Source organism: Otolemur garnettii, unplaced genomic scaffold (assembly GCF_000181295.1).
Source record: "Otolemur garnettii isolate 467f Iridium unplaced genomic scaffold, OtoGar3 scaffold00007, whole genome shotgun sequence".
Taxonomy (NCBI): domain Eukaryota; kingdom Metazoa; phylum Chordata; class Mammalia; order Primates; family Galagidae; genus Otolemur; species Otolemur garnettii.
This window is the reverse complement of record NW_003852402.1, coordinates 9,696,744-9,709,361: the sequence shown is the minus strand read 5'-3', so window position 1 is coordinate 9,709,361 and position 12,618 is coordinate 9,696,744. Positions and strand designations below refer to the sequence as shown.

At 54.2% G+C, this 12,618-nt stretch overlaps 1 protein-coding gene across 1 annotated transcript; it reads left to right on the top strand.

Annotated features, from left to right (window-relative positions):
• Window positions 1-225: 225 nt before the first annotated feature.
• Window positions 226-12,086, top strand: MAFF (MAF bZIP transcription factor F). Its single transcript, XM_003783208.3, has 3 exons — window positions 226-506; window positions 9,558-9,624; window positions 10,200-12,086. The coding sequence occupies exons 2-3, from the start codon at window positions 9,589-9,591 to the stop codon at window positions 10,656-10,658; spliced, it is 495 nt and encodes a 164-aa protein (XP_003783256.1). The 5' UTR covers window positions 226-506; window positions 9,558-9,588; the 3' UTR covers window positions 10,659-12,086.
• Window positions 12,087-12,618: the final 532 nt, after the last annotated feature.

Here is a 12,618-nt window from a genome sequence, read left to right as displayed (position 1 = left end):
CTGAGACCATCGACTTTAAAATGAGGCTAAGGACAACTCCACCCACAGAGTTCTCGCGAGGTGTCACGTGAACGCCGCCGGCTATAGCTGGGATAAGGGCTGAGAATCTCGGCAACTCCAAGACAGCTGCAGCCCGGGGGCGGAGCCTCCATGGAGGCGGGGCCTGTACGAAGGCGGAGACTGATCGGGGGCGGGGCCGAGGGGCTGGTCGGCCTCTGGCGGCCGGGGGTGGTGACGTCACCGCATGACTGGGTTTTTATGAATGAAAGGAATCCTGTGAGTGAGTAATTCCGGGAAGCTCGCCTTACAACTCTGCGCGGCCCCGGCCCCCTGTGCCGCCCGCCTCACAACAAAACTCAGCGTCGCACTCCCGGGAGTTCGGTTCGGAGCGACCTGCGGTTCGGACCATAGAGGACGCAGACCAGAGGACCGGCTGGGACAGCAGACGGGACAACAGCGAAACGCGCGCGCGCGAGGCGCTCCAGGCCAAGGCAGCCGAGAGGCGGGTAAGGAACGCGGGTACTGGAAGGGGACGCCTGGCGGACTCCGAGGCGGCAGGGTTTCTGCGCCTGGGGACGTGCCTGGGGCGGGCGCCGGGCCGGATCCCTCGGTGCTCTTGTGGATCCATCGCAGGGACAGCTGGAGTGCGGGAGAGGGAAGCAGCGGTCCGAGGAGCACCGAGACCGGCCGAACTAGCTCGGCGGATGGGGTGGATATGGGGCCCCTTCCCGGGGCGCGGGCGGAGAGGCGGCGGAGCCGGGAGGAAGGGGCAGCACAGGCTGGAGAGCGTTAGCGTCCGCCCAGGCGGGGGCGGGAGCGGTGTGTGCATGTACGTGACTCGGTGAGAACAGTCTCTGGACCGGTGCCCGCGGGCCGTGCGAGAGAGGTTTGTTTACGTCCGAAGGCAGGCGTGCGTGCGTGCGTGTGTGTCCCCTGGCGATCGTCCTGCGTATCCTTCCCGGTGCGTGCGTGCGCGGTGTACTTCGGGGTGTGTGTGTGTGTGTGTGTGTGTGTCCGTGTCTGCGCCCGCGCGCTCCCTGGGGCCTGTATACCAGCGGTGTGTACCTCAGAGAGGGTGTGTCCTGGGGTGTCCACAAGAGTAAATACGAAATAAGAATTTGAGCGAAGGAAGCCCACGGGTCAGTGGTCACGCAGGGTTTGGGAATTCTCAACCCGGGAGCTCGCTCTCTCTTACCAATCAGGGCTGCCGGGCCTCCGCTTTCCGCGGAGTTTCCCAGGGCAGCCACCATGTGACCCCAGTGTTTGTCCCCACCGCCCAAGTTGGTACCTGCAGCCATGGGGTGGGGCGAGGTATCAAAGATCCGACCCAGTTGAGTTAGGAGTGAAGCTAGGGAGCCACCCTTCACCCAGCACCCAGGTAGATCTGGTAACAGAATGAGTTGGAGCCCAGATCTTTGTCCCCGGGTTTTCAGTCTCCCTGGGGAGAGAGGACCCTGGTGACTCTTCTTCACCCCCAGAGTTGCCCATCCCCTCAGTCTCAGGAAAAAAACAGGAAGGGCCAGAAAACCCATGGCAAAGGGGGTGGGGGGACAGGGAGGGAATCCCAGGCTTCCTCTCTTTGGTGGCTTCTCGGGCTGGTCTGGGTTCTGGAAGCCGTATCTGCTGGGTAGCAGAGGATGAGGTGGAGCTGGTTTCTGCCCTCAGGTAGTTTCAGTTCATAGCTGGGACTAGTCAAACGGAACCTATTGACAACCAGACCCCAGGAGCTGGTTGAGGACTTGTGCCATCTAGCAGACCCCGAGTCCTTACTCTGGGCTAGGCAGGGTCAGCAGGTAGAGGGGACAGGCACTTTTCCTGCTTGCAGATTTATGTGTAAGGGGTGGTGCCTGAGCTAGCCCCACCCACCCACTCACCCATCAGCCCTGCAGAAAGCACCTGAGTATAGAGCTCTACTGCTATAGCCAGGATTCTCAATGTCCCATCTGCAGCTGGAACTAGGCCAGGAACCCCTCAGGCCAGGAGCCAGGGATATCCAGGAGTATGTGGGCTTTGAATAGAGGGGGTTGCAGTCAGGAGCACAGGAACTAGGCAGGCCCATCCTCAGAGCTGGGCAGGAAACATCCTTGTGTAGGGCCCAGGGTCAGGGCTGAGGGGAAGTGGCTGTTGACTCAGTCACAGATGGAAAGTTAGCATTGAAAGGTTTGACCTCCCACTGAATCACCCCAGGGCTCCCTAGGGCCAGGGACCCAGTGGGCTCCATCAGTCCTGATGTTTCTATTCCTACATCGCTATTGGGCCCCTGCTGTGGCCAGATGCTAGGAATGAAACCATGAACAAACCAGATCCAGAAACCACCCTCTGGGAGCTCACAGCTGAGTAGGGGAGACAAAGGTGAAGAAAGAGCCACAGAACTAAATGCAAAGCCACAGCTCCTTATGGGTGGTATGAGAAGTCACTGTGGTTTAAAAGTATATATGGGGGGGGTGACACCTGTGGCTCAGTGGATAGGGCATGGGCCCCATATACTGAGGGTGGCGGGTTTGAACCTGGCCCTGGCCAAACTGCAAACACAAAATAGCTGGGCATTTGTGGCGGGCACCTGTAGTCCCAGCTACTTGGGAAGCTGAGGCAAGAGAATCGCCTAAACCCAGGAGTTGGAGGTTGCTGTAAGCTGTGATGTCACAGCACTCTACCAAGGATGATAAAGTGAGACACTGTCTCTAAAAAAAAAGAAAAGCATATATCAGGGGTTTGACTTAGCCAGGGTAATCAAGGGAGGCTTCACTGCAGCAGTGACTGAGTCTGATGAAGTGGTGATATTAGTGAAGCCCCTGAAAGCAGACACTTTCATCTTTAGGCCTTCAAGGCCATACACAGAGACTTGCACACAGTAGGTGCTTCTTGGATGTTTGCTGATTGAATGAATGAGTACTGGGTCCATGTCCTTGAAAAGCTCCACAACACATGGAAAAAATGGTCTGGGAACTCCAGAGAAGCAGGAAGCCAGGGCAGGGGCTGGAGGATTCTTGAAGCAGTCTCCCAAACCCTTCAGGACTCAGGTGACTTCCTCCCTCACATACACTCACACACATTCACTGCCCATTTGTCCCTTTGGAAAACAAGCAGGGACAGTGGAATTTCTTGTCTGTTCATTCTGATAAGTAAAATGATATCCAGATCAAAACACACTAGACCGAATGTAACAAACATGCAAGAAAGTTTATTTCACACTTGAATACAAGTGTGAAATAAAGATCTAAAAGATCTCAGCTTTAAAGAAATAAAGATCTCAGCTCTTCGGCTGAGATCTAAAGAGATGTCAGCAGCCCTAGGGCAGGAAGCAGATCTTTTATGGCAGGCTAAAGAGGCAGCTGGTTTCTATCAAGTACTACCAAACTGTTGTTCTTATCAGGGTGTCAAAGATGTTATCTTATGTTTGGGACTCTACTGGCTGGCAGAGCTTTTATTAGTCTGAGGCTTACAATGGCAGCATATTTCTCATCTGTCTGTAATTGGGCCAGTGAGCTATGACCACCTGTAACTGTCTCATAGAATGGCTTTTCAGTTCAAGATAGGGTTAGCTTGGCCAATCTAACACATTCATCTGTTGTTGGCATGTGATCCCAGGAGAGGGAACACAGTAGGGGCCTGTGTGGGCTGGAGGAGAGCTGGCATTGCAGGGTTTAAATGGTCTAAACATGGTCATGTTCTTGGGTTTGCATCAGAGATGATCCCTCTGATAGCTCTTCGGGGACGATCAATGGTGAGGGATGGAGATGGAGGCAGGTGACTAGAGGCCAGTGAGCTGTGGTCATGGTCCATATGAAATAGGAAGTGGTCCCTGGCTGTGTAGGTGGAGCAGAGGGTCAAGGCTGATGGTCTGGAGGGAGGTCCATGCCCACTGCTCTTCTTCTTCCAGTACTTCCTGGTGGTTTTGGAACTCTGGGTCAGAATCTGACACCATCAACTTGGAGATTGTCATTGTTGGAAGGTACCTTAGGCTAAGAGGAAGTTTAGCATGAAACTAAGGCCCAGAGAGAGGGAGTGACATACCTGAAGTCACACAACAAGTGAGAGTGGGTGGCAGAACTGGGGCTGGAAGCCCAGGCCGTGGCTTCCCTGTGTTGCTCCGTTCTCCCAGCCTTGCTGGCTCCCCTGCCAGCAGGGCGGAGGCTCCATCAGTGCTTGCTGCCAAGACCCAGGAAAACACATTTTTTCCCTCTGTCCTCACAGAGCAAGCAAAATGGCTCAGCAGCCCAAGGAGCCCATGCCAGTGGGTGGGGATATCTCTGGGATGGACTAGGGGGCCAGGGAGAGGGACGTAGAAGGGCTTGTAGTCGCTAACTGGGCAAGGCAGCTGTCTGTCCCCTAAGAGTAAATGTGCTCCCTAGGCCTCCAAAGAACATAAGGAAGCTGCACACCCTGGAGGGTAGCTCTGCTGGCTTCTGGGGGGAAAAACTGGGGAGCAGTGCTGGCGACTGGCGTGGAAGAGGGAGCAATGAGCTGGGAATCAGGACCCCTGGTTCTGGCCCATAAGTGCCACTAAACAGCTCCTTGATTGCTTCAATTGCAGAACAGGGCTTGGATCAGCTGCTGTCTCAGGCCCAGGGTCAGCCAGGTGGGCAGAGCCAGAGGACCCAGGGCCCTCAGCTTATAGCCCAGCAGCCCCTGGCCTGGGGCTGGAGGCTGAAAGCCTGAGGTTACTGGAAAGTTCCCCGTTCTTGCGACTTTCCCTCCATGACTGCCTGACTTTGCTGAGCTGGGACATTCTGGGCATATGTGGGTGCCTCAGCTGACATCCAACATGTAATTGAGGGGGCTGAGGCTGGGACCAGAGGGCATGTAGGACAGAGCAGGTTCAGAGCCTTTCTAAGTCCTAAGGGCACTTAGAATCACAGCTAGCTTCACTGTTTTCTAGACTGCTCAGCTCTATTCTGGAGGCACTGTCAAGAAAGATTCTGAAGTTTTGTCCAAGCTCAGTGGAAAGCAGTGCTATGCAGAGAAAGATTTGGAGGCTGCATCTTATCTCATTGGGAGTAAGTGCAGTGATGAGTTAGTGGTATCTAGATGGAGAGTGGGCAAAGGGGTGATGGTCAGAGGGGCTGCCCACCTGCATCCCCCAATCTTGTCTCTTGTATTTTACATACTAACACTATTACGATCATCCCCACTTTACAAGTGAGGATTCCAGGGCCTGGGGGGAAGAATGACTTGTGCCAGGCTATGCCTCTGAGATTTTGCATCAGCTGCAGCACCCAGCACCCAACAGGCCATCAGTTCACCCATGCCTCCCCTCTGCCATCAGATCTTTCTGTGTAGTGGAGACCGCTGAGGTATCACCCAGCACACTAGCTTCCCAAACAGCAGGCAGAGGGGGCCTAAACATTTCAGTGTCATGTGCTATCCTATCCCTAGCAGGTGCAACGCAGATCCTGGCACATAAAACCTGGGCAGCCTTGGAAACCAGCAAGTCCAGCCTTCTCTTCACACAGCCAGAGGAACAGGGCCCAGGAAGATTGCCGTGCCAGGGCCATGGTGGGAGGAGGTACAGGGCTCAATGTCGCCTCAGTCCTCATGTGCTGGCTGTGTGACCCTGGACTACTCTATTGCTCTCTCTGACATTACCTCACTGAATTGTCAGGAGGACCAGGGAGGTGACAGTGTGACAAGATCAGGATTCAGTTCTGGGCCTTTACAGGTGTTCAAAATCCCTCCCCATTTGTAAGTAGGCAGCTAGTCACCTGCTATGTGACTTGAGGCAATTGATGCCCTTCTCTGGGTCTCTACCTCCCCTTGGTAAAGTGAGGAGGGGGCCTGATGATCTGTAAGGGCTTTTCTTGCCATTCCCCATGTGATCCTGGCCAGCTGGGAATGCTGAATCATAGCAAGACCCCAGTGCTGGCTATGAGCGTGACCCCTCCTGGATGGACTCAGCAATTCTAATGACCTCCCAGTTGCTCACTGACCTCTGCAGTTTATACCACTTGGTTCCACCAAAACCCTCCAGGGCAGATACAGTGCTCACCCTAAGGATGGGAAAGTAGAGACCCAGAGAGATGCAGCACATCACCCAAGGTCACACAGCTGGGAGAAAACAGAGATGGAACTTGAACCCAAGCTTGACTCCCAATCCAGTGGCCCTTTCCCTGTTTCCCACACGTCACCTCAGGGCCAGAAGTCATGTGGGTGGGATCCCTTCTGTCCCCTCCCATTCTCCTGGCAGCTGTGCTATTTCTACCAAGCAGAAGCAAGGAGGCAGCTGGATCTTTTCCAGAAGAATTAGACACAGGGCCAGTAGGTTTTTCTCTCAGACTGTATTCAACTAGGCTTGGGCTTGAGGTAGGTTCGGACACTGAACAGCTGGGTGACGGTGTCAGAGACTCCACCCATCCGTCCCTCTCCAGTGCCTGCGCCCTACCAGGCCCTGTGCTGGGCGGCGTCATGCACCCAGAGCTGACTCAGCCTGGTCGCTGCCCGAGGAGCTCCCTATCTGGTGGAAAAACAACAAGGAAATGCCACACATGACCACACAGGGCTGGGAGGTGGCTAACAAGTCCTAGGGGTCAGGGAGGGCTTCCTGGAGGAGATGTGATGTCTGTACTCAGAAAGGATGAGTACGACTGTGTCAGAAAAAGTAGTGGGGAGTAAGGGAGAGGAGTGTCACAGGGTAGGGGGTGGCCCAGAGGCAGGAAAGTGCGGGTGGGAGGAAGTGAAAGAAATTCCTTGTGGCTGGAGCGCAGAATGGCGGTGGCAGTGGTGGGAAACGAGCCTGGGGCTAGACACACAGGGCCTGGGGTGCCCTGAAGGTGGGTCTGGCTCTGTCCTCAGGGTAGCAGGGAACCATGGAAGATTTTAATCTGGAGGTGGCAGGGTCAGTTCACATGCTGGAAAGATTGTCCAGTTGCTGAGTGGAGGACAAGCCAAGGCCAGCAGGGGGTCATCTGAGACCTCCCCTGCACTGAAAGGTAGGATCGGTGAGGGGGATGTATGGTCATCTCCAGGTGGTATCTCTGAAAGGTTCGGGTAGCTGGCAGATTCCATATGATTTGTCCAGGTAGGACAGGGACTATGTACCAAGCGGTCCCCAAAGGAAAAAGGAGAGCTAGGTGGGCAGCAGAGGCTGAGCGCCATAGGGATTGGGGCACTAGGCAGGGAAACCAACGCCAGAAAGGCCTGCATGTCCAGCAGTAGAGGCTGCAGTTCAGGGCTCCAACCCATGAAACCAGCCTTACCCTTGTCCCCGCCAAGGATCAGCACAGGATGTCTAGAGCTGCCTGAGGCCTGACATGGCGCTCTGGGCCTCAGCTTCTTCTAGCAACCCCAGGAAGCCTGGGTGACTCTTAAAATCCTCCCTGCCCAAGGGCCACAGTGGCTGCCTCTGTCAAGTGATCTCTTGGAGTGCCAACTTCCCTTTCCTTTCCCACTCCTTCCTTTTCTCTGAGCAATCAGACCCCCCGACTGTGTGGGCTGGAGGGACTGGGGGTTTCCTGAGAAGCCCTGGACAGTCCCCACCTTGGCCTGAGTCACTCTGAGAGTTTAATGATTATTACTTGAGCATCTGCCATGTCCAGCACTGTTCTAGGCATTGGAAGGCCTAGTGGTGGATGGGACAATAGCTCTGCCCTCATGACACTGGCAGATACGTTACATGTGAGGGACAATGACTACACATAGGGAAAGGTGATGTGGAGAAACAGGAGACGAGTTTAGGGATCACAGGGAGAGAGTGGGGAGGAGGATGCGAAATTGCGTGAGCATCAGATTCAAACAGTCACCTGAAGGTGAGGTTTGCTGAGGAAGCAACCCATGTGGCAGTCTAGTGCACCAGGGTGCCAGGCAGAGGGAACAAGCAGTACGAAGGCCCTGAGGCAGAGCCTGAGTGGTGTTTCAGGAGCAGCAAGGAGGCAGTATGGCTGAGTGGGTGGGTAAGGGGAAACGAGGCAGGGCTGAAGTGAGGGAGGCCAGTGCCAGGGGCCCATCATGCAGTACTTTGTAGGCGCTTTGACTTTACTCTAAGTGAGATGGGAGCCATGGGAGTGTCCTGAGAGAGGCGTGACATGATCTGACTTAAAATGAAACTCCCCTGTGTTACCTGGGGGAAAGTGGGGCACAGAGAGTTTCAGTGACCTGCCAGAATCTCACAACTAGAGAGTGGGACTATGTCCAAAAGGTCCTAGGTCGCTCTGCCATCAAGGTCCATGTGCTTCCTCTGTAGAAGGAGGAGGTCAGCTCTGCAGACAGCTCAAAGAATTAGGGCCTGGCCCCCTGGCTTTCCCCCCTGCCCTCCATCAAAGTGGGTATTGCTGATACTGTGGGAGTTTAGAGGGTGCTGCCCTGTGGATCACAAAGCATCTTCCTACTTTCTCCTTTGTTTTTATACCATCCTTTCCTTTTGGGAGCTATCAGATGAGAAAACTCAGGGTCTCACTGAATGCAGGAGACTGGTTCAGCTGGGGACTCAGGGGCTGCTATAAAGGAGCCTTTGGGAGGTAATCCCCTCTCCAGCCCAGAGAAATGACCATTAGTCCCCAGAATGTACCCTCCATGAGTTTTTATTCCTGTCTTCTCAGTGCCAGCACATTTCTGGCCAATAGTAGCTACTCAATAAATAGTTGTTGAGTGACCATGAGGTTTTATCCTATGAGGGAGGTACTGGGGGCCAGAGGGACCTCATCAGTCTAGACAAGGCTGCCCCCTCTGCCAAGACATATGGAACTACTGCTAGGCAGCCTCAGGAGGTTTGGGAAGCTTTCCCAAAACACAGGTCTGGATGAAGGAGACCCAGGGAAGGGAAGGGACTGGCTATGTCATGTCTTGACAGGGGTCTGGTTGGACTTTGTCAGTCATTGACCAGTTACGTGTTTTGTGTATTTTTCTATATGTAGGTTATACTTCCATGAGACTTCTTTAAAATAAAAGTTTTTAAAAATCAAATCAAATACACATTAGAGCCTCATGTGAAAGAACAGCCTAGGGGAGGGGTGTCTGTTCATTAGGTGGATATTTACTGGGCACCTGCTATAAGACAGGTAAGGCCTCTACCTTCATGAGCTTACATTTTGGCAGAAGAGGGGTGGGAGAGAGACAGAGGAACCAAACACAGAAACTGCAGAAGATGAAGGACACACCTATATTTCGGACTTTAACCTTACAAAAGCCAATTATTGAACCCTATCATATGTACCCCTATATTAATCTGATTTTAGCTGGATTTTCAGCGGGGGCGGGGGGGTGGGGGAAGAACTCCAGAAGAGATGGCTGTCAGGAGGGTTAGTAAAAGGGGTTGTGATGTGACACAGGGGGTGTTTTGGCTAGGACAGTCAGGAATGACCTCTCTGAGGAGGTGGTATTGGGCCTAAATGATAAGGAGTTACTGTGGAGAGATAGGGAATAGTGAAGAGAACAGCACGTGTAAAGGCCCTGAGGCTGGAGTGAGCCATTAAAGGAGGCCATTGTGGCTGGACCAATGTGGACAGAGGACGCTAGTAGGTATGAAGTTAGTTGTCAGAGAGCAGTGGCCTTAAATGCCAAGGTAGTGAGTTTGGATTTTATTCTAAGTGGAGAGAAAAAGTGACTTGATGTCCTTTCTCCCTTAGGTCTCCAGCCCGGAGGACACCTTCCGCAAACATGTCTGGGGACCCCTTATCCAGCAAAGCCCTGAAGGTGAGGAGGCAGCCTGCCTGGTGCTCAGTGAGGCCATCTCTCCTTGCTCATGCAGACCTCATCATCCCTCTTGCTATGTCCCTTCCTGGAACCCCCAAGGGTGGCTCAGCAGGCACCAGGCATTTAGGATGCCAAGGGGAAGGGCCCTGGGAAAGGAGGAAGGCTGGGTTGCTCTACGCAGGGCTCTAACTCAGTGTACCCCCTGAGGAGGTCACTTCCTTCTCTCAACCTGCTACCCCATTGGATCCTGGCCCACTGGGACATTCAAAGTGTTTTCCAGCCTGAGTTTCTCTGGCTGAGCCCCGCGCTTTGGCACTAGGTTGGAATTCAGGCCGAGCCCTGGGGTGGCCTCCTTTGGTGTTCTGATCCTAGTTTGGCCTAGTTTCCCCTTCCCGGATTCCTGTACCCCTTTGGGGTCTTGGATTAAGTCCGGCCACCTTCTCAGTGGCTAAGGCGGTGAAGGGGAACCCTGGGGGTAGAGAAGGGCATCCCCAGCACCTGCTGCGCACCAGGCCCAGGGCTGGGGCCCACAGGCGGGAGTGAACCTATGGGCCTTGGTTTCCCCATGCCCACAGATAAAGCGTGAGCTGAGCGAGAACACACCACACCTGTCAGACGAGGCGCTGATGGGGCTGTCAGTGCGTGAGCTGAACCGACACCTGCGAGGGCTTTCGGCCGAGGAGGTGACTCGGCTCAAGCAACGGCGCCGCACGCTCAAGAACCGCGGCTATGCCGCCAGCTGCCGCGTGAAGCGCGTGTGCCAGAAGGAAGAGCTGCAGAAGCAGAAGTCGGAGCTGGAGCGCGAGGTGGACAAGCTGGCGCGTGAGAACGCTGCCATGCGCCTGGAGCTCGACGCGCTGCGCGGCAAGTGCGAGGCGCTGCAGGGCTTCGCGCGTTCGGTGGCCGCGGCCCGCGGGCCAGCCGCGCTAGTGGCGCCTGCCAGCGTTATCACTATCATCAAGTCCACCCCAGGTCCGGGGTCTGGATCCGCCCCCGGCCCAGACCCCGCCCCGGGCCCGGCTGCCTGCTCCTAGTCCCCGCCCCGCCTCGCCCTGTTCCCCAGCCATGCCCCATACCCCAGCCACGCCCCTCCAGCCTCATCTCTCTCCCCAAAGTGCCTGAGCGCTGTGTCTCTGTGACCAGGTCCCATTTCTTACAGCCAGCAGCCCCTGTGGTAAACACATTCCCTCCCTGGGCCCTGTCTTCTTCATGTAGCCCCTGAAAGTGGGACCTAATGGTCCAACATTGGTGGGTGGAAGTTCTAGATATAGCATTGTCCTTGGTTGAAGCTTCAACTTCTTAGACCGCTAAGAATGCAATACAGAGCTGGCTCAGAGAGGAGCTTTGGGGAAAAAGAGGGCACCCCTTAATTTGGAAACTACTCTAATTGTGCCCATATGCCCTCCAAACCCTCCCAGGATCCAGGACTCGGTTTCACTGTCCTGCTGGGAGACTGCACTGAAGAGATTCCTCCACCTCTGCTTTGGGCCCCAAGGTGGCTGGATTTCCAAAGCTAGGAGAGGGGTTAGACATAACTAGTGGAGCCCAGTTAACAGATGGGGAAACAGCCTCCAGTGGATCCAAGGCCACAATCCCCTTAGTTGAGCTGGAACCAGCAGCTGAGTTTTCTTACTGCTGCCCCAAGACACCCACTGTGGGGACAGTGGACAGGACTGAAAAGGTGGTAAGAAGCCCTCCCTGGCCTGGGAGACAGCTCTCTAAAAGGGAAGGGCAGAGAAGTAGAGGGACAGAGAAGGTGACACAGATGGAGGAGTGGGAAGGAGCTGGCCTGGCTCAGCCCTGGGCTCTCCCTGCAGTCAGGTGCCCCGGAGACAGCCAGCCAGGGAAGAAAGGGGGACTTGGCAGTGACTGCCGTGGCAGATGGGAATTTGAGACAGATCCTGTAGTCCTGCAGCCTAGAGTGGGGTCTTTGGAAGTAAGGGTCCCACCTGGACCCTGTGAGTATCCACTGTGGGGTGGGGGCAGGCCACAGTTATTGCCATTTTCCTGGCAGCCTGCCCCAGCTCCTCCTTGACACTGTCTGTATACAGCTGCCCTCCCCGCTGTTTATTTATTGCACAAATGAATCTAAGTTATTCTCCCCAGCCAGAGCCTTGCTTCCACTCCCTGGAAAAGTGGATGTGGCCCTGAGCTGGACTTTATATTTTATATCTGCAAATAAATCACATTTTATCTTATATTTAGGGAAAACCGGATGGCAACAACAAAAAAATGCTTAAAAAAAATTGCCCGGCCCCTAGAAATTTATTTATTTCTTGACTTACAGTAAGCGAGTTATCCGCCTTCTGTATTTTGTAGACTTTCTGAATAAAGTCAAATTCTCTTTTTCCACAGAGCAGTGTATGTTCTGGGGTATGTTTTGGGGCAGGGGAAGAGAGGGCTTCTGAATAAGGGGCTTAAGATGGGTTCTGTTCAGCTGCACCTAGGACCTCTGGAGGTAGAGGATGTGTCCCCATCACTAGCTATGAGGCAGGGCATGGGCTCGGGGAGAGGCGGTGCCAAGATACAAGGTGCTGAAACTTTCAGTCCTTCTATCTGGGGCACCAAGGGGCCTCCCTGGAAGGCAAACCACCAGCACAGTGAAATTCAGGGTTACAAGAGTCCCACCTAGAGGAAAAACTTCAGATTTTGGAGTAATCTTTCCAGCACTTTCACATAGAGGTCTGATTTTCTGCAGCCAAGTAGAAAGTATTTTCCCCACATTCTAGAAGGTACAGGGTGAGAAGTAGCTTCCTCAGTCCCAACCTGCAGGCCTAAAAACATTCATCCTAGGATATAAACTCACTAGTTTCAACCCAGCCTGCTCACCCTTCTGGGGGACCTTGAGGAGCCCAGTGGACTACGGTCTGCAGGTCAGAGGAGTCAGGGTTTGAATGTAGGTGTGTCTTTTCCTAGCTGTGGGGTCTCTGGTAATAATTTGGTTTCTTGCGGCCTCAGTTTACCCATTTATAAAATGAAGGTGCTATGAGGTCA